We start from the raw sequence: 21,626 nt of genomic DNA, 5'->3' as shown, positions 1-21,626 counted from the left end.
ATTCTTGTGTTACGCATCACGTTTGAGCTTCAGCAAGAACCAATGTGGTTCATTCTTGTGTTACGCATCACGTTTGAGCTTCAGCAAGAACCAATGAGGTTCATTCTTGTGTTACGCATCACGTTTGAGCTTCAGCAAGAACCAATCTGGTTCATTCTCATGTTACGCATCACGTTTGAGCTTCAGCAAGAACCAATGAGGTTCATTCTCATGTTACGCATCACGTTAGAGCTTCAGCAAGAACCAATGAGGTTCATTCTCGTGTTACGCATCACGTTTGAGCTTCAGCAAGAACCAATGAGGTTTATTCTCATGTTACGCATCACGTTTGAGCTTCAGCAAGAACCAATGAGGTTCATTCTCGTGTTACGCATCACGTTTGAGCTTCAGCAAGAACCAATGAGGTTCATTCTCGTGTTACGCATCACGTTTGAGCTTCAGCAAGAACCAATGAGGTTCATTCTCATGTTACGCATCACGTTTGAGCTTCAGCAAGAACCAATGAGGTTCATTCTCATGTTACGCATCACGTTTGAGCTTCAGCAAGAACCAATGAGGTTCATTCTCGTGTTACGCATCACGTTTGAGCTTCAGCAAGAACCAATGTGGTTCATTCTCATGTTACGCATCACGTTTGAGCTTCAGCAAGAACCAATGAGGTTCATTCTTGTGTTACGCATCACGTTTGAGCTTCAGCAAGAACCAATGAGGTTCATTCTTGTGTTACGCATCACGTTTGAGCTTCAGCAAGAACCAATGAGGTTCATTCTTGTGTTACGCATCACGTTTGAGCTTCAGCAAGAACCAATGAGGTTCATTCTCGTGTTACGCATCACGTTTAAGCTTCAGCAAGAACCAATGAGGTTCATTCTCGTGTTACGCATCACGTTTGAGCTTCAGCAAGAACCAATGAGGTTCATTCTCATGTTACGCATCACGTTTGAGCTTCAGCAAGAACCAATGAGGTTCATTCTTGTGTTACGCATCACGTTTGAGCTTCAGCAAGAACCAATGAGGTTGATTCTTGTGTTACGCAGCACGTTTGAGCTTCAGCAAGAACCAATGAGGTTCATTCTTGTGTTACGCATCACGTTTGAGCTTCAGCAAGAACCAATCTGGTTCATTCTCATGTTACGCATCACGTTTGAGCTTCAGCAAGAACCAATGAGGTTCATTCTTGTGTTACGCATCACGTTTGAGCTTCAGCAAGAACCAATCTGGTTCATTCTTGTGTTACGCATCACGTTTGAGCTTCAGCAAGAACCAATCTGGTTCATTCTCATGTTACGCATCACGTTTGAGCTTCAGCAAGAACCAATGAGGTTCATTCTTGTGTTACGCATCACGTTTGAGCTTCAGCAAGAACCAATCTGGTTCATTCTCATGTTACGCATCACGTTTGAGCTTCAGCAAGAACCAATGTGGTTCATTCTTGTGTTACGCATCACGTTTGAGCTTCAGCAAGAACCAATCTGGTTCATTCTCATGTTACGCATCACGTTTGAGCTTCAGCAAGAACCAATGAGGTTCATTCTTGTGTTACGCATCACGTTTGAGCTTCAGCAAGAACCAATGTGGTTCATTCTCATGTTACGCATCACGTTTGAGCTTCAGCAAGAACCAATCTGGTTCATTCTCATGTTACGCATCACGTTTGAGCTTCAGCAAGAACCAATGTGGTTCATTCTTGTGTTACGCATCACGTTTGAGCTTCAGCAAGAACCAATGAGGTTCATTCTCGTGTTACGCATCACGTTAGAGCTTCAGCAAGAACCAATCTGGTTCATTCTTGTGTTACGCATCACGTTTGAGCTTCAGCAAGAACCAATCTGGTTCATTCTCATGTTACGCATCACGTTTGAGCTTCAGCAAGAACCAATGAGGTTCATTCTTGTGTTACGCATCACGTTTGAGCTTCAGCAAGAACCAATCTGGTTCATTCTTGTGTTACGCATCACGTTTGAGCTTCAGCAAGAACCAATCTGGTTCATTCTCATGTTACGCATCACGTTTGAGCTTCAGCAAGAACCAATGAGGTTCATTCTTGTGTTACGCATCACGTTTGAGCTTCAGCAAGAACCAATCTGGTTCATTCTCATGTTACGCATCACGTTTGAGCTTCAGCAAGAACCAATGTGGTTCATTCTTGTGTTACGCATCACGTTTGAGCTTCAGCAAGAACCAATCTGGTTCATTCTCATGTTACGCATCACGTTTGAGCTTCAGCAAGAACCAATGAGGTTCATTCTTGTGTTACGCATCACGTTTGAGCTTCAGCAAGAACCAATGTGGTTCATTCTCATGTTACGCATCACGTTTGAGCTTCAGCAAGAACCAATCTGGTTCATTCTCATGTTACGCATCACGTTTGAGCTTCAGCAAGAACCAATGTGGTTCATTCTTGTGTTACGCATCACGTTTGAGCTTCAGCAAGAACCAATGAGGTTCATTCTCGTGTTACGCATCACGTTAGAGCTTCAGCAAGAACCAATGAGGTTCATTCTCGTGTTACGCATCACGTTTGAGCTTCAGCAAGAACCAATGAGGTTCATTCTCGTGTTACGCATCACGTTTGAGCTTCAGCAAGAACCAATGAGGTTCATTCTCGTGTTACGCATCACGTTTGAACTTCAGCAAGAACCAATGAGGTTCATTCTCGTGTTACGCATCACGTTTGAGCTTCAGCAAGAGGTTTGTTTTCATGTGTCAGGCAGGTTTGGTTGAGCTTCTGTTTATGTTCGCTGATCAATATTTATTTGTGAATAAAAGCCTAAATTAAATCTGTTCATCATGGAAAGCAATTAAGTCTCTTCAGAAAATTTGGACTAAACTGCTCGATTCAAATGGATTAGTTTTAAAATCATTTTATGAACTTTTTGAAGCGTCAAAGTGCTAGTTGCTTATCTGTCAACGGAGGGACAGAAATCTCTCAGGATTTCATTAAAATATCTTCATTTATGTTCCGGAGATGAACAAAAGTCTGACGGGTTTAGAATGATATGAGGGAAAGTAAATAAATGACATAATTAAAATTTTTGGGTGAACTATCTCTTTAACCTTATGGTAATTTAGTGTCCACTTGATGGTTATGTATTCTTATGCCAATGTTAATAAATTGTTGCTTTTTTGTAGAATTGATGTATTAATGTAGTGAATATAATTGAAGACACCTTACAATAACATATACACAACATAATAATACTACTAATTACAAAATTGATTATTTTGTCCAATATTCATGCATACTTTTTGTACTCTTATGCAATTCAAGGCAGCTCACTAGTTTTTGAACAGAGCCTACATTCATGTTATTATGCATGATGGAAAACAAGGGTGGACTTAATGACAAACAACCTGACGTTAACCGAGGCTTCACTAAATGGGTGTGCTGTTGAAACATTACTTTCACACAGTCACAAAACCTATTCACACAGTTAAATCACGAAAATTAATCCCTCGACAGTGAGAGCCACACGTTTTAATTAATCACGCTTGACTCTCTGTACGCTCAGATTGCTGGAGTTTGAAAAGAAATGTCACAAAGCCAAGACTATTTATGCTTTTAATCATTTTAGGAGTTTAATCAAGTGTCATCAGAGTTGCTATAACCTCAGTAAGAAAGGTGAAGATTTACCTGGTTGAAACGTACTGTGATACATCATGCCATCAAGCCAGGAAATGCCTACAGTCTCGCCTTCCCTTCGAGACTCAAGTGAATGCACCCTGTAGAGTGATCACCGGGGAGCAATTAAACACAAAACCTTACTTAGACCCACGCTGACTGCCTTCAAGACTGACACATTAAAACATTCAAGTTGTTCAACTGTCCTCAAGTTTTTTTTTTTTTTTTTTTATGTTTTTGCAAGTGTATTCTATTGTTAGGGTTATGTCTGTTGTCTTAGAATAGGCTGAAGGATGTCACTATCCCAGATTCATTTGCAGAATATACAGTAGTCAACATTTGAAGTGGATCAAAACCTTTCATCAAAGTTATACATGAATTTTGAACAATACCCATTCTTAGGCCCCGTCCACACTACTGCGTTTTCGTATAAAAACGGAGACCTTTTGCTACGTTTACACCTCCCGTCCAGACTAAAACGGAAAAAACGAAGACCTAAAACGGAGAAGTTTAGAAACGCCGCAGCTCCGTTTTGCGTTTTGAATCTCCGGAGGGTGTTTTAGTGAAGACGGGACAAAACGGAGGACTTTAGAAACGATGACGCGGAGGCTCACGCTCTGATTCGTCAGCCACCCATCACATGTCAATCCGTTTCCTGTTTACACCGGCACTTTGTTGAACTGTTTTGATCCACTTCAAATGTTAGACTACTGAATGTAAATTTAAGATTATGCAGAAAAAGGTAAACCTGTTTGGAATCAAATGGAATTTGATTCTCTTTTTCCTCATGGGCAAGTGATCCCCACAAGCCAGCAAACCAATGAGAATGCGGAACAGTGACGACGATCCATAAAACAGAGCGTACGCAGCATCCGCTTACCCGGAACTATCAGTGAGTGGCAGATTTAAAGTCGTTTGACACATAAATAAATGACGGAGAGTAACATATTGCCAGAGGTGGGTAGAGTATCCAAAAACTGTACTCAAGTAAAAGTACAAGTACTTATAGAAATATTTACTCAAAGTAAAAGTAAAAGTAATAATCTTAAAAGTTACTTGAGTAAGAGTAGAAAAGTATCCAATGAAAAAACTACTCAAGTAGTTAGTTACTAGTTACTTTGGAACACATAGGCCTATATATATATATATATATATATATATATATACTGTATATGTAACATGATATTATTTAGATATTTTTTATTGCCTGTCCTTTGGTTTGTATAATAGTATAGTAACTTATACAACTCCATTTGGATTATTAGACAATGTCGGAATAAAGTGACTCTATGAAGTTTTGCATTCAAGGGATGGGAACCATTGACAGATTAGAAAGTGTTAAAACTCTGCATATGTGCTCGCAGTCATGTCATGCCCAACATAAACAATGATCAAATGCACTGATCTTCTTCTGTCTGTTCTCCAAAATGAATTTAAATGTAGGCTATATTTATGAAAGCATCTTTAAACTGGTTAACTGAGTCACATAAGGCAGGCAAAGGCATTCGTTTTCAAGTCGAGTTCGCACGCCACTGCGCAATACACACTCATTGTGTGTGTACACTGTGTACAGTACACACATTCATAAACTGGACGATGATAGCTTATTTAATGTATAAAGTAATGTATATGTCCGAAAAAAAGGGTAATGTCATATTTTGTAGTAGTGCGATATGGCGTAATAATCTGTTTGGTTGTAAAATGTATTACCTGAATGAAATCAAATGTATCGTCGTGTGGAATAATTCATTCACAGACAGCTTACGAAGTAGCTAACATACGAAGATGTTCAACTAATAAAGATCTTCATCGCTGGCAAAAAATATGATGCATTTGCAGATTTACTTTCTAGACTGTACTGTAGACCGCCACTTCATACAACGCTCTTGATGTTCTTAAATCTTCCTGTTACGACTCCGAGACGATTCAGTGCGTGCAGGAAACTGAACAGATCATTCAAACTGATTCGCGAACCGATTTAGACAGATCTGCCCAACTTGTTTGATGAAGTCTTTGAACAGAATCGACTCAAAAGAGTGATTCATTTGTGAATTGAGCATCGCTCATGCCCAGAAAAAAGAGAGAGCGCGCGCTTAGAATAAACTACGCTTTTAACAACATATTGCATTGAAATAAAGTAACGAGAGGAACGTCGCCAAACGTAACGAAGTAAAAGTACAGTTTTTTCATTAGAAATCTACTCGAGTTAAAGTAAAAGTACCCACAATTAAATCTACTCTTAAAAGTACAAATTTTCCAAAAAAATACTCAAGTAAATGTAACGAAGTAAATGTACTTCGTTACTACCCACCTCTGCATATTGCCAACATTTTATCGTGTAAGCTTTATGGTACACCTCACACAAGAGTATTTAGAGTAATTTATAGTGTTAATGTTAATTAGCAAGTCCACGAATGGTTTGGGTATGCAGAGCATTCACTGCTTCTATGGACCGCACGCCACTCAAATAAACATGTTGGGTCAGTCTATTTCTGCAAATGCACTCACCAACTGCTTTCCAAAACACTGATCAATTTGTAAAGGAAACCAATTTGTTGATGTCCATCATCTACCTGGTCTTTGATTTAGTGTACATTTCTGCACCTGACCGTGAGGGTGTCTCCACAGCACCTCATTAGTTTAAGGGCCTCGGCTGGTCCTGGCACTGAGTTAGAGGAGGGATTAGGAGGGGTGTTTGCCGAATCCTCTTGGGTTCTGGAGGTGGAAGGATTGATCTGGTCTCGGTGGACACAGGGGCTTCTTGATAATGAGTCTGTGTTCCTGCAGTCTCACCGATCTGTGATTAAAAGCTGTGTCCATCTTCTCCAGTCCTTCACAATGAAGCCTGGAGAGAAAAAAAAATGAACACACAGTGAAAGACTCCTCACTGAACAACAGCAGATTTACAACGTACTGCCATGTTCCAGAATGCTAGAGTGCAACCTAGCTTTGTACTGCCTACCAAGACAACATCAAACCAATATAATATGACAGATCTGGAGCACATAGACGGCAAACACGCACACCAGACAAACAAGCAAATAGCTTCAGCAATTACTATTGATAGTTTAGTGTTAGCATGTTGCTAAGCTAACAATGCTTCATTATATTAACCATTTTGATCAACACTTTTAAATAAATTTTAAAGGTGCAGTGTGTAACATTTTTGAGTATTTATTAACAGAAATGCAATATGACATCCATAACTATCTGTTCAGTGGTGTATAAAGAACTTACTTAATAAACAGTAATGTTTTTATTACCTTAGAATGAGGCATTTATATCTACATAGGTGCGGGAATCCCCTTCTATGAAGGTCGCCATATGGTGACGTCATGTTTCTACAGTAGCCGAACGCGAACACACAGCGCTACAGAGCGCGTTTCATCACTACCTTGAAAGAGAAGCCGCAGGAAGCTAGAAGAAGCTACTCATAAACACCGTGAGTAGTGACTTTTCCCTTGTCAGTGGTGTAAATATGTAGTTGGATTGTTTCATGTAACTTAATTCTTCTCCCTCGCTGTGTTATGGCTTTGCTATGTGGGGATAAATGTGCTGGTCAAGTTCGTGAGACAGCTGATTAGTAGGCTACTCTTGTCATTGACCGTAAAACAGTTACAGGAATCACCAACCCGTCGATCTTGGAAGCATTTTAAGTCGATCGAGTTTCCAAAATCAGAGAAAAAAAGCCTATTGTGTGTGTAGTAAGTGTGTCTAGGGGATGCGGAGGCGCACGCGCTGTTACAATCACGTCATTTTTGCCGCACGCACCTTTGGGCTCATGCGGACGCGTCAGGTTTAAACAAGGCTTTACGCTTTAACCAGCTCAGCCACAGTAACAGCTCATATTAGCCAGCTAAACTTTTACTACCCTGTTAGAAAAAATATATAGTTGCATAGTTTCATGTGGTTCTTCTCCCTCGCTGTATTATGGGTTTGCTATGTGGGGAGACTGTGCTGGTTACGTTCGTGAGACAATCAGCTGATTACTATCATTATATTATTAAGACCCTTGATCCTCACCTGAAACTTTATCCATGATGTGGTTTATAATGGACTGTGGTACAGAAACTTGGTTTACGCTGGCTATTCTCTGCTGTCTCAGATGACGATGTTTGTCCCGTTTTAGCCACCGTAGCTTCTTCTAAAGGGAGGGGTGAGCGATGGGCTGAAGTGTAAACTCGCAACCGAACCGCTAGATGTCGCTAAAAATCACACACTGGACCTTTAAATATGTATAGACATTAAAAAAATGTTTCAAGTATATGCTAAAAATTTATGAAATAGAAGTATATGTCAGCATACATTTGAAAAGTTTTTTTTTTTTTTAAGTTAAGTAGGACTTAAATTCCCCTGTGGTGAAAATCAAGCTTTTAATGTTGTTTGTATGTCTATGTGGTGTTTTTAATATGCTTTAAGACAAACCATGTGCAAATTCATAAGTCAAAAGGTTCATAAGGTTGTTTTTGACGTCAGAAACACCAGCGATTGTTTTTGATACCGTCTTTTTTTCACTGTTTCATAGTTTTAAGGAGAAAATACTTAGCAAAGGTGTTGACATATGGATTTGCACATAGTTCATCTTAAAGCATATTAAAAACACCACATAGACATACAAACAACATTTAAAAGCTTAATTTTCACCACAGGGGGACTTGAATTTAAATATCATGGTCAAAATATAGATGTAGTATAGATTGAAAATACATTTAAAAGAAACGGCCAAAACCAATACTTTAATGGAGAAATGATCACTGTTAAACTATATCAAGAGCCAACACATTCTCATCCTTTGGCGTCATATAGGTGACGCCATATGACATTTCATTGAAATCTTACGCACATGGCATCCTTTAGCGTCAATATAACACGCACTGTTATGGGTATAGGTTTAGGTCTGGGGTAGGGTACGGTTATGACGCCTTGGGATCTGCGTCTCATATTGATGCTAAAGGATGCCATGTGCGTAAGATTTCGACGAAATATCAAAAGCGTCACATGTATGACGCCTTGGGATGAGAACGGGCTGTATGAGCATATTATGTTTTGACAATTAAAAAAAAATATATTTTTACATTACATATCACAGATGTGAAAAGGCAATTCCAGAATAAATATTCCATTCTGGAATTGCCTTTTCACAAGGAATCTGTGATGTGGCCCTAAAATATATCAAAATGCTCTTCTACATACAATTCCTTTCAGGAGGGCATCAATGATGCTTTAAAATGTTAGGTTTTAGAACAGAGTGACTGAGCTCTCTGTATTGAACAAAATTGATTTCAAGTAACACGTTTTGAGACATCTTTTTTCTCAAAAAAAAAGGAATTATTTTTGTAGTTTGCAAAGAGGAGCTGCATTTTATGTGCCCATCAGTTGGTTCATGCAATAAAAAACAAACCATTTAAAGTAGGGCACTGGTATTTCCTCGGATGCACTTTCTGAGCTAAGACTCTTAAAGTCAAATGCACGGAGTCAGCATCCCAGAAATCTTTTGGCCTCTTTGGCTCTTCTCGACGGTAGTGCTTACACAGGAGAACTGCCTCACTGGCCTCACTGGCCTCCCTGACACCTTGAAATATGTTGTGTTCAGGGCCACAGGTCTCTAAAGACCTGGACAGCAGTGACCTGGGCTTTTCTAATTTGGGAAAGGTTTTATTCCCATTATATATTTATTTTTGCCATTTGTCATTAGAGCTTTGAAATAGTCTGGGTGATATCTTGGAAATGAGAAAAACTTAATTTTCTTGTATTTGAAAGTCTGAAAAAAACATATTTTAGAGTATTTGTTGAGGTCATGTATGTGCATTCTTAAACATTGGTACCAATTTAATTTTCTGCAAGCGCCTACTCTAAATAATCAATGTAAAACGTTTGTCCTATAAATGTAAATGCTTGCCTCTGATAGGTCCATCTGTAAAAAAGCATGTGCTGCACAGAGCCAATCACTGGTGATCGCACTGGTTAGACATCCAGTCCGACTTGAAGGCTGCATCCGAAAACTTAAAATGCTGCCTTCGGAGGACACATTCCAAGGAAAAAAAGGCATCAAGGCTCGTCCGAATCCAATGTTAGCTTCACTTCCTGTCTCCTGAGATACCTTCATCTGATTGATTTTTGAAGGCAGCATAGATGTATTCTTTGCTGCCTTTGATATCCCACAATCCTCTGTGTTTCATTCGGTGACAGCTAGAAAAATAAAGATGGCGTCTTAAAGTTGCGGTTTCTGGTCAGTTTGTGTGTAAATGTACATTTTTGACCAACGTTTTCAACTTCTCATGTCATTTCTAGCGAGAAATTACTACTGGAGAAATATAAATTATTTGTCTAGTTCTCACCAAAGCTTGCTCCATTTTGCTGTAGATTATTAAACTGTTTAGCTGCCTCAGGAGTCTGTCCAAAATCAGTTTTGCGATGAACCATATTCGTGCACAAACCGGGCCTGCAGAGTCATTGCGTATAAGGCAGCAAGGCAACAAGTCAGCTGTCTAAGTTTTCAGATGCAGCTGAAGATATATCATGCTTATGTGCTGAAATGTTCTCACAACAGCGAGCTGCCGTTTTCAGAGCCAGACGCCACATTGCTAACAACTGTGCAAACTAAAAGCATGATAGGAAGTGACTTGCATGGCTAATGACACAGCTTAGTGCTGATTTGCTTATAGGCTTAAAACCACCATGATGTTTTGTTTGCTATTGTTTATTTAATCTCTCTTGTTAGAGGTCTGTCAGGGTTCTGTCACTTTTTTTCTAGTTTATTTCTTGGTTTTGTGACAGAGCCTTGACACTCCTCTTTGTACAGTATGAGCGTGAGCTCTCTTGTCTGTGTTCCTTGTTTCATGTTCGGAGCGTAGTGTTCGGATTCCGGCAATCCTATCTAGTTCGGTTTCGGTTCTGTGTCAGGATTCGGACATTGCTCCGTGTCTTTTGTCTTCTGTTGTAAGCGCATAAGATGAGCATTCGCTCGTTCTCGTGCGCTCATTCTTGTTTTGTGAGCGTGTGGTTTCGAGTTCGCTCTGGCCGTACGTTCTTCTGTCCACGTGTGTTGTGTTCCGTGTAGCATGCGGTTTGTGTTTACATCAGCCACATGCTTTCATGTTAAGTTTTGTCTTGCGTTTTTCACTGGCTGCATGCTTTTATGCTGTCTTGTTTTGTGTGAACACACGGCTTATGAGTGTTCTCATCAGCTACGTGTTCACGTCTCGTTTTGTTTAAACACATGGCTTGTGATTGTGTTTGCTGGCCATGTGCTTGTGTTTTTGTCATGTTTGTTGTGAGCACATGGCTTGTCATGTGTGTATCCTTGGTCCATGTACTCTCCTGTTGTTTGTCTAACCCTGCCCATCTTGTTACCTGATTATTGGTTCATTTCACATGCCTCACATGTCCCTATTTATTCTCAAGTCAAGTCAAGTCAAGTCAAGTCACCCCCTTGGGGTACTTTTTGTTTGTTTCTTTATACAATTTAATAAATAAGAACAGCTATTAACGAACTGTGCACATCGGATAACTTTCCTATATAGGAATCCATGTGCCATGTATTTCACTGTAGTGCTTTGGGTTTTAGAGAAGCGCATTACAAATAAAATGTATTATTATTATTTACCCACTTTTAATAGGGCATGCTCAGATCTTCAGAACATCCAATGTACTATTAATAGTGATATCATATAATCTACAGTGCACAATATGATAATAGAATTTAAGAAGAAACACTTCATGTCTGCTCAATACCATGAGACAAATCCAACGCATTCTCATCCTTTGCCGTCATATAGGTGATGCCATATGACATTTCGTCGAAATCTTACGCACATGGCATCCTTTAGCGTCAATACAACACGCACTGTTATGGGTAGGTTTAGGTCTGGGGTAGGGTGCGGTTATGACACCTTGGGATCTGCGTCTCATATTGACGCTAAACGATGCCATGTGCGTAAGATTTAGACGAGCGTCACCTGTTTGACGCCTTGGGTTCTGCGTCTCATATTGACGCTAAAGGATGCCATGTGCGTAAGATTTCGATGAAATGTACAAAGCGTCACATGTATGACGCCAAAGGATGAGAACGGGCTGGACAAATCACACATGCGATCTGAAGTGTTTATCCTAGATAGCAATGAGATTAAATGTATAGCAAATGGAGACTGCTACTATCCTGATTCTCCTCAAATCACTCAAGAGTTTCGGAGTAGATCTCATAAACGAATAATGAATGAGCGTGCGATAAGCCTGTTACACATACGCAAGATGAACAGACTTTTATTTTTCTCACTAGTCATCACCTCTGTGTTTTCCACACTAATGCGTTGGCCATCAAGTATCTGCTAATGTGTCAAACCCCATATGGTCTGTATGCAAATGAAAACAATGGAAAGCCTATCTGTGTGCACGTAAATCCCCCATATGGCCCAAACTTTCTCAACAAATGCCAAGTAAACCACCAGGGAACTGACAACAGAACCTTGAACAGTTTTAGTTTTGAAACACATTGTCAAATATATGGCAACAAAACCAATTTAAACAGATCTCATAACCTACTCGCAGCGCTGCAGTTTATGGACCAAAGCCACTCTTGAGTTCTGAAAAACCAAATCGGCAGGAGTTCAGATCTGAGCTTTGTTTTCCTATTACGTCACCTCGGGCTCATGGAGAGGGATTTCAAGTGTCATTAGAGAGTAATCTCAACACAAGCAGACACTCAAGCCCACCGCTGCCCAGTCCACAGAGGGGCTTATCTGGCAGAACCGAAAAATCACAAATGAGATCTTTTTAATATCTCCATTGTTTTTCCTAGGCAAATTCTCCCAAAGTCTCCCAATTCTCAGATTTGAAAAAAAAAGGTAACACTTTATTTTGATTGTCAATTTTAGACAGTCTACTTACTATAAGAAACTTTGCAATTACATGTCATCCAGTCATTAGAGTATTTGGTAGATGTCTTCCTAAAGGCCGTGACACATCAACCTGATGTAAAAGAACTCGGCTCAAAGAAAGCTGACTGTCTTGTCGCCTCGCGTCGGCTGCGTCTAGGCCAAAAAGCTGCGCTTGATAACACCACAAAGACTACAGCTGACTGCCAACGAGCACATGCATTCTGCGCCTGTGTCTAATACCAGCAGGTATAGTTTATATTCGTCATTCAAAAAACCCCGAAACTATCGGATTGCAGATATACAAACCGTAAACAAAGCAGCGCTTGCTTACCATTTTGGCTCTTTCGCCAAGCTGAACAGCCAATCAAAGTTCTCTATCTCTCTCACCGGCGGTGAGGGTGATGAATGTTTATTCAACATGTTCAATCTGCAAAAAAAGCCCCCGTTGGGATCTGACTAGTGCAGACAGTGTGAAACACACCACAAAAACTGGGCCGGCCGATGCTCAACGACGGCCCTTAATATCTGCTAACACTTTATTTTGATGCTCCCCAACACACATTTCACTCTTTAAGTAACTTTACAAGTACATGTCAACTTATTCTACTAACCCAAACCTTACAAAGTCTACTAATACTCTAAAGCCCCGTGCACACCGGGAAGATTTTGCGCACTTTTCGCCGACGTTTAACGCCTCTGTGGCGAGCAGGATGAGGCCGAGGGCCGTGGGAGAACGGCGCGAGGCCGGTGGCGTGATTGATAATGAGCGAGACCTGCGCAACGCACCAGTCTCGTATCTCACGGAGGAGCGGAAGCATAAAAGGAGGAGCGACGACAGTGAAGGATGAGAGAGGACCAGGCCTGGACTATTTTATTTGATGTTTTGTTTTATTATATGTCCTTTACTTTCGTTTTGTATTTGTTTATTTATTTATTTATTAAAGTTGTTGAATGTTCGCTCGTTCCCGCATACTTCTTCCCATAACATCTAACATTGCTACAGCCTTGTGACTAAACAAAGCAATGTGAGTATGCACACCGACGTGCAAAATGGCAGGCGTAAAACTTTTTTTTTTGGTTTGATGTGCCGCGTTAAAAACTGGCCGACCATTGAGATTGGCGCTTTTGTTCACGTGACTGGAGCTGCTGAAGTTACAGTACTTGGTGGCGCTGAAGCACAAAACGTTCTTGCCGAGCACACAGTGATTGAAGCAGACGACGAAGAGGAAGTAAGTAGACGAAGAAGATGCAACGAGGCAAGATGAATGTTGAGCTGCTGGTCTCTTTGGTGTCTGAACACAAAGAACTTTATATGTCAAACGCCACAGCGACGACAAAAATCTGTTAGCAAAAATTGTGTGAATGGTTTTGGCAAGCACGTAAATACTGGTTCTCTTCTTCTTCTGTGTGACAAGTGAGTGTCAGAAGCATAAAGTTGAGCAGCGCCACCTTGTGTACTGGGGTATTTCTGTTTTTCAATAAGCGCCATCTACTTTCAGGGAGTGAATTTGCACGTTCACTCGGAGCATAGTTACAAAGTTAATTATACTGTAGTTAGTAGAATGTCTAAAGTGGACTATCACAATAAAGTTGAACTGAACCCCCCACCCCCACCCCCACAAAAGTTTCAGAAGAGATCTCAATGAGATCTCAAACTGTGCTCAGCTACGACAAGATTCAGAAGCAAAGCATTTTTTACTTGAACTGAAAGAAAAACTTGAGTAAAAAAAAAGGCTAATGAACACTAAATGATACCACAATACTCATAGGGCTCATTTATATGCTTGGTCGATTAACACTAAAAGATATTTTTGCATTAAACGTGCTATATTGAGAGAGTATAAAGAGAAGTAATGGATGAAAATATTCACATTAAAGGATCATTCCAATAGCTGGCAGCTACAATGAAGATGTGAGAGAGTCGGAGAATAAAGAAATGTAGTTCTGAAGCCAAAGTTATTCAAGGGTAATGCTTTAAGTTTGATATATCTCTCTAACGAGCTTTGCAGGACTACAAAAACAGAGCTTTATGACGCCTATAATATGATCATTATGCAGTTTATGGCTGTGGGTCTCCGTGGGCTGAAGATCACAGGGATAACATCCTTTTTCTGTTTCATATCGGATGATGCTCTGCAATTTTCCACCTCTTTCATAACAAAAGGCTTTGATGCAGAGTCAGAAGTCTTGAGATTCTGAGGATGATGGCTCAGGGATGAAACAGTGCACTATGTTCTTTATCTAGTCTAACAATCCATAATGAACAGTGATCAGAATATAATGCGTCATACTGGTGAATGTCATGTCCAGCCCGTATTTCAAACCAAAATCGAAAGAGAAAAAATAAAAATATATCTTGCATGAAAAAAAAGCCTACTTTGGTGATTACACTTTTTTTTTTTTCATTGTGACATTTTCATGACAATTAATGGCCTGCGGTGTGGCATGCTACACTCCATCTGAAACTATTTTAAAGAGCATTTTCATTTTAGCTTTTATAACCGCATATTAATGGCATGTTTGTTTAAAAAAATCATTTGTCAAAATAATGCAAGATAATTAAAAATAGTGAGGAACATTTTTTTTTCACAGGTTACTGTGACAAAAAAAAATACAGAATTACATACTGTATGCACTACATGCATTCACATGTAAATGTAACATCTTGGTGTTAATAAAAAAAAAAAGGGTAGTACAATAATTATTACCATAACATGAATTATGGTAATGAGCATTTTGGAGGTAAAATGTGTTTAATTTTCACAATGTGAAAAAAAGCCTTAAACTTTCTTAAAGCAAAATTTCACTTGTCATTTTCACTTGCCTTTGATTGTGGAGTGACAAATGAGCCATAATCCATATTCTATGGCCATGTGGAGTTTTAGAAAAAAAAACTCCCTTAAAAAACTTTTCACACTCTCAGTTTAATTTCACTCAAAAAATGACAGCAAACATACATGCGCCACAAGAGAATTCTGTCATGTCCATCATTTTCTCTGAATCATTTCCCTCCACATCTCAAAAGTAAAATGGCCAACTAAAGCAAACATAATTTATTTTATGTAGATATTCTAAATATACTACACAATTAAATAACACAAAGTTTGGCAAAATTACAGCTTCATTGGAAATTACGCACACAAATATTACATCCACAAATGATATTTACCTTCATATGTCTTTATTTTCTTCACACGTCACTTGTATCATATTTAAAGCTACTCTCCACTGACACGGTTGTCTCCTTGGTAAAAAGCAACATGGAGCTCAAGTCACAAGACTGGCAAGAACTCGCATGTAGTTTTCAAACTGGATGAAAAAGTAAGCAGGACTAAATGACATCAATAATTTTGAGAATATAGAATTCAAACAACTAAAATCTAATTGTATGTTTATTTAAGTTTATGTTTATTTTACACTGTTTAGATTATCGTAACTGTAAAGATATAATTCAAATTTTTAGAATGAATTGTCAAATTTTAAGACTGAAAGGTAAAACATTAAAATCTACAGTACCTATATACAAAATAACATTGAAATGTAGCAAAAAGTAAAAGGCATGAAAAAGAGGACTGCAATTGAATTTATTGTGTTTATTTTTTCTCAGTGATTTTATTATTAAGGAAGAAAAGTACAAAAAACAACTTCCAAGACAGTTTTAATGTTACCTTCATTTTACATAAAGGAAGAGATTACAGAAGTCAACTTCTGTAACAACAGTGTCTGTAGGTGAAGAAACACTCATGTGTGTGTGTGTTCCTGCTGCTGCTTACACACCTGTATGTGTGCGCGTATGTGTGTGTGTAAACAGCAGGAGCATGAATCCGACTATGAACCATGATGAAGGCAGTTGCAATTACCTTTATTATCTTTATCTTTGATTTAATTAATCCCAGCAGGTAAAGAAGCAGCCGTGTTGGTTTATTGGCAGGGGAGATAGAGATCTAAATGTAATCACGCTCGCTGTCAGCATGCCCTTCATTATTCCTGCCGCAATCATCGTTACCTCGTCAGCACCCGGGAACGTCTTGTCATCTGTCACTCTGAGACAACAAGCTGTTCCAGCCAAGAAAAACAACCCTTGTGTCGCTGACACTTTTCAATCACTGTCCGCTGTGTTTTTCCCTTCTATTACGGTGGGAGGAGGGCACGCAAGCTTGCTTTTGCCATTCCCAGGTGTGCTATCAGTGCAGGTCAAAGAAAAGGATCATAGAATGGTCAACGACAGAGAGGTCACAGACTAAAACGTTCCTATGAATGTTTAACAGTCAAATATGTTCCCTAAAAAGAGGTCCTCCTCAAGGATCAAAAGGTTTCATGAAGCAGATCACTTGAGCTTCACTGTCTTCCTTTGAATTCATATAGTTGTCAGACAATTTACATAAAATTGTACTCTGATGTGTCAGTGAACAATAATAAAAAAAGGTCAAAACTAGTTTAACCTGTCTCCAAGTCTGGCCAAGCTTGCAACTCTTCTGTATACTGAGCAGCTGACCAGTACAAAAACACCAGTAAGTAAATCTAACTCAGTTTACTTGCTAATCTGAAGTAATGGCACTTAAAATAACCTTACAAAAACATCAATAAACAACTCTATGTACGGCTTGCTTAAATGATCATATGAAACAACAAGTCCCCATGTCCCCTTATGGTCCTCGAGGGAAGTTTTTATGGAGCTGGTTCCCACAAAGAGTGGCTCCTCCTTCACCATTAGTGAGGTGGAGGAGGAATTCACCAGACCTTCGACAATCCCACCAGAGATGTTCACAAGTCTTTCATCTGGAGTCCGAGTCAAGTCTGAAGTCTTTCATCTGGAGTCCGAGTCAAGTCTGAAGTCTTTAAGCTGGAGTCCGAGTCAAGTCTGAAGTCTTTCATCTGGAGTCCGAGTCAAGTCTGAAGTCTTTCATCTGGAGTCCGAGTAAAGTCTGAAGTATTTAAGCTGGAGTCCGAGTCAAGTCTGAAGTCTTTCATCTGGAGTCCGAGTCAAGTCTGAAGTCTTTAAGCTGGAGTCCGAGTCAAGTCTGAAGTCTTACATCTGGAGTCCGAGTCAAGTCTGAAGTCTTTCATCTGGAGTCCGAGTCAAGTCTGAAGTCTTTAAGCTGGAGTCCGAGTCAAGTCTGAAGTCTTTAAGCTGGAGTCCGAGTCAAGTCTGAAGTCTTTAAGCTGGAGTCCGAGTCATGTCTGAAGTCTTTCATCTGGAGTCCGAGTCAAGTCTGAAGTCTTTCATCTGGAGTCCGAGTCAAGTCTGAAGTCTTTCAGCTGGAGTCCGAGTCAAGTCTGAAGTCTTTAAGCTGGAGTCCGAGTCATGTCTGAAGTCTTTCATCTGGAGTCCGAGTCAAGTCTGAAGTCTTTCATCTGGAGTCCGAGTCAAGTCTGAAGTCTTTAAGCTGGAGTCCGAGTCAAGTCTGAAGTCTTTAAGCTGGAGTCCAAGTCAAGTCTGAAGTCTTTAAGCTGGAGTCCGAGTCAAGTCTGAAGTCTTTAAGCTGGAGTCCGAGTCAAGTCTTAAAGGGGTCATATAATGGTACATGCACTTTTACAAGTTGATTGTACTGAAATGTGTGTTGGCAGTGCCTGTACACAACCATCATATAATGATAAAAATCCATCCAGTGGTTTTGTTTTAATCTCCTTATATGTTTTCCCCTGTCTCAAATCGAGCCGTTCGTTTTTTGTGACGTCAATGAAACGGACGCCCCTCCCACGATTGTTGATTGACAGGAGCGTTTCAACACAGACCCGCCCTCGCACATGAGGTAGCTGTCAATCATAGTCTGCGCGGCGCGGACCGGACCGGCGCGGTCATTGTTGATGTGCCGGAGCACTGTCTATGAGCAGAATGGCGTCTAAGCGATTGTGGTGTTCTGTTCTTGGGTGTAATAACGAACACAGTCATTTTAATGTTCCTGAATCCGAACCGCTGAAGACGCAGTGGCTGAGTTTTGTTTTCGAAGGGAATATTCCACACGAGCAACGTCAATGCTCATGTTTGCGCGAATCATTTCACACACCAGACTGCTTTATAAACGAGGGTCAGTATAAAGCTGGATTTGCTAAGAAGCTTTTCTAAAAAGGATCGGTACCAGATATTCGTGTTCCTGCTGAACCTCCAGAAGAACGGAAGTGAGTGAAACGTTTTATTAAAATTTATATTAGTATATTTATCTTTGCAAATCGCTAGCTGCACGCTTCACAATGAATGCGTCTAAGGTTTACACTCAGTCAGGGTACATTACGGCATGTTTTCTATGTATGACGTTCTCAATATAATTCATAATTCCACGTTTATACTGAACAATGCGTTATGGTTATTGTGTTATTGTGTTACAAACGGTGTACGCACAGAACAGAGGGGCGGAGTGAGCGAAGCTCATGATCATTTAAAGGCATATGCACTGAAACGGCGTGCTGAAAACAGAGCTGTTTTTGACCAGGTAAAATAAGTGTTTTCTTACAATACTAATGAGAATTTTTAATTAAAGTATATTACAAACTTTTAATTTAGACCCTAAAGAATCATATTAGCTTGTACAAAAATGGCATTATATGACCCCTTTAAGTCTTTAAGCTGGAGTCCGGGTCAAGTTTAAAGTTGTTAGGTGTGTTTGACATCGGCTGCGGAGTCTGACCGTGAGTCTGCTGTGAGAGCCGGCACCAATGTCCGTTCCTCTGGAGTTAGATGGCTGGGATTAGAGCCCCAGCCATATGCTCACCTCTGAGGAGAGGTGGCTGGATCCGATCCCTATAGGAATATTAGATGACATTGAATATGCTAGTTCACAATGCCTCCATTCTCCACTGGTTCCACACAGCTCCCAAATTCCTTCATCGCCGCTGGCTCCCTTCAGTCCCTCGGCTCCTCTTTGGTGGCTCTGTCCAGATACTCAGATCTGCCTTGGGCTTCCCGGCCTCCAGATCCGGCTTGGCGTGAGGATCCCCTAGCTACATCTCGGGCCTCTGAGCCCTGGGCTCCACTTCGCCTTATTGACTCATCGTCTCCACCTTAGCTCTATGCTCTTTCAGGTCCACCGAGGTTCGTCATCCCTCATGTTCCACAGGGCTCCCTCGGCCCTCTGGCTCCACCTTGCTCAGGCATCACCCTGGTTGCACCACGGACTTCCGGGCCTCCGGCTACGCCTCGTTCCTTCATTCCTTCACTCCAGCTACATCTTGGTCCTCACTCCCTCCCGCTCTGCCCCGGTCTGCCGAGCCCCCATCTCTGGCTCGGTCCCGTGAGCCTGCAGTTCTGTCTGTTAGTGTCATCCCGGGTCTTCGCCTCCTTGGACTGTCTGTTACATCACAAGGACGTGTCTTCCGGGAGGGGGGATTACTGTAACGGTTATGTTATGTTTTTTCTTTGTTTTTTCATGTTGCTATGGGTACTTATTGATAATTTTGATTATGTTCACCGGTTCCTCATCTAGTTTCCTTTAGTATATATACTCCCTGTGTTTTAGTTACTCTTGGTTGGTTCTTATTTGGGTTTATGTGTGGTTTGGTTTCTCTGTTTCTCTACTTAAGATTGTAATTTTAAGTAGATTTGTAATATTTTTTCATTTTGTGCTTAAAAAAAAAGAAGGGTTGTAGCTTCTTAATGCTTGAATTAAGTATAAGTTAATGCTAATGTAATGTAGAAAGTACAATATCTTTTCAGTCGTATTTAGTTGATATTGCTCAATCAGCATAGCTTTGGTAAATTAGTACACTAGCACACCAGCATCTTATGCTGGGAACCTTGACTGTAGCTCAAAGAGTAACATGGTGCAAGTAACTGAAAGGTCATGGGTTTGATTATAAAGAAATGCAATAACTGTTTATGTATGATAGTTTGGTGTCAGTTAGATTAAAAAAAAAAAAGAAATTAATACTTCAGCAAGGATACATGAAATTGATCAAAAGTGTCAGTAAAGACATTTATAATTTTACAAATGATTTCTATTTAATATAAATGCTGTTTTTTAACGTTCTACTCAAAGAATCTTAAAAAAAAATCAACATTGATAATTGTTTCTTGAGGAGAAAATTAGCATATTAAAATGATTTCTATAGGATCATGTGACAGCGAAGACTTGAGTAATGATGCTGAAAACAATACAGCTTTGCATCACAGGAATAAACTATATTTTGAAATATATTCAAATAGAACAAAAGTACTGTAATAGTATTTCATAATATTACAGTTTTTACTGTATTTTTTGTTCAAATAAATGCAGCCTTGGTGAGCATAAAAGTGTCATTTTTAATAAAAAATTAAAAAATCTTACCAACCCCAAACTTTTGAATGGTATTCTATATCTTCAATACAACGTAAGTCATTTTGAAACTTTAATAGTGTCTGGCAAATTGAAACATTATGCTTTAGACTAGCATTGCGGGTGTTTTCAACAGGGTTGTCCATCTAAACCAGCTTGAACTGACTAATGACCACATCAGCTAGAAATCATGGATGTAACTGGAATTTCCAGTATGGGAATGGCATCCATTCACTTTTAAAGAACATTTAGCTATTAAATAAGAACAAACAAAAAAGTTTATTTGTCCATGACTATTTTTTTACAATGAAGTTTAACCCATAAATCGAAACCATCAATTATAAGTCTGTCATTTGCATCAGTCTATGGTGTATTATTCCTGCAGCTATTACTAAGAATTCATTATTTATGTGGGACGCTATCAGCAAAAATGCAAGCAATTTACTTGTCAAAATGCATTACATTGTGCGAGCTGAAATATGACTGAAGAGCTCTGGGGCCGACTCGTACGTCGGAGCGCAGCAGTGGGCAGCTAAATTATGAATGGAGTTGCCGTTCGTTTCAAATAGGGAGTGTTAACGAAACGCAGCAGTCTGTGCCTTTGATTTCAAGGGGTTAATATAAAACCTTCAAATTTATACACTTCAATACTCTTCCAATGAAACAACTCATCCAGGCTTTTCAAAATATGGTGCTTTCAGCGATGATGGCCACTTATTCGAGCGTACATCAATGCTGGCAGACAGGTGTAATGATTCAGCACGAGGATAAAAGAGAAATCCTTGCATCTGTCGACTCTGAGACATGCGTTTCCTCATTTCTTACTTCTCTTTCGTTAGATTAGCCTTTTCTATACGTTCTTCTTTCTCTGCGCACGGC

General features: G+C 39.8%; 1 protein-coding gene across 1 annotated transcript in view; it reads right to left on the bottom strand.

The window, feature by feature from the left end:
- adarb2 (adenosine deaminase RNA specific B2 (inactive)) overlaps nucleotides 1–6,462 on the bottom strand; it is a 225,407-nt gene extending 218,945 nt beyond the window's left edge. Inside the window, exons 1-2 of the mRNA XM_056268772.1 lie at nucleotides 6,227–6,462; nucleotides 3,635–3,723 (exon numbers count right to left, since the gene is read on the bottom strand). Coding sequence (XP_056124747.1) covers nucleotides 3,635–3,723; nucleotides 6,227–6,258 — 121 coding nt within the window. The 5' untranslated portion in view covers nucleotides 6,259–6,462. The remainder of the gene's footprint in view (nucleotides 1–3,634; nucleotides 3,724–6,226) is intronic.
- Nucleotides 6,463–21,626: the final 15,164 nt, after the last annotated feature.

The sequence above is a fragment of the Rhinichthys klamathensis genome, unplaced genomic scaffold (assembly GCF_029890125.1).
Source record: "Rhinichthys klamathensis goyatoka isolate OS25496 unplaced genomic scaffold, OSU_Roscu_1.1 h1tg000276l_1, whole genome shotgun sequence".
NCBI classification, from domain to species: Eukaryota; Metazoa; Chordata; class Actinopteri; order Cypriniformes; family Leuciscidae; genus Rhinichthys; species Rhinichthys klamathensis.
This window is presented reverse-complemented; position numbering and strand designations above follow the sequence as displayed.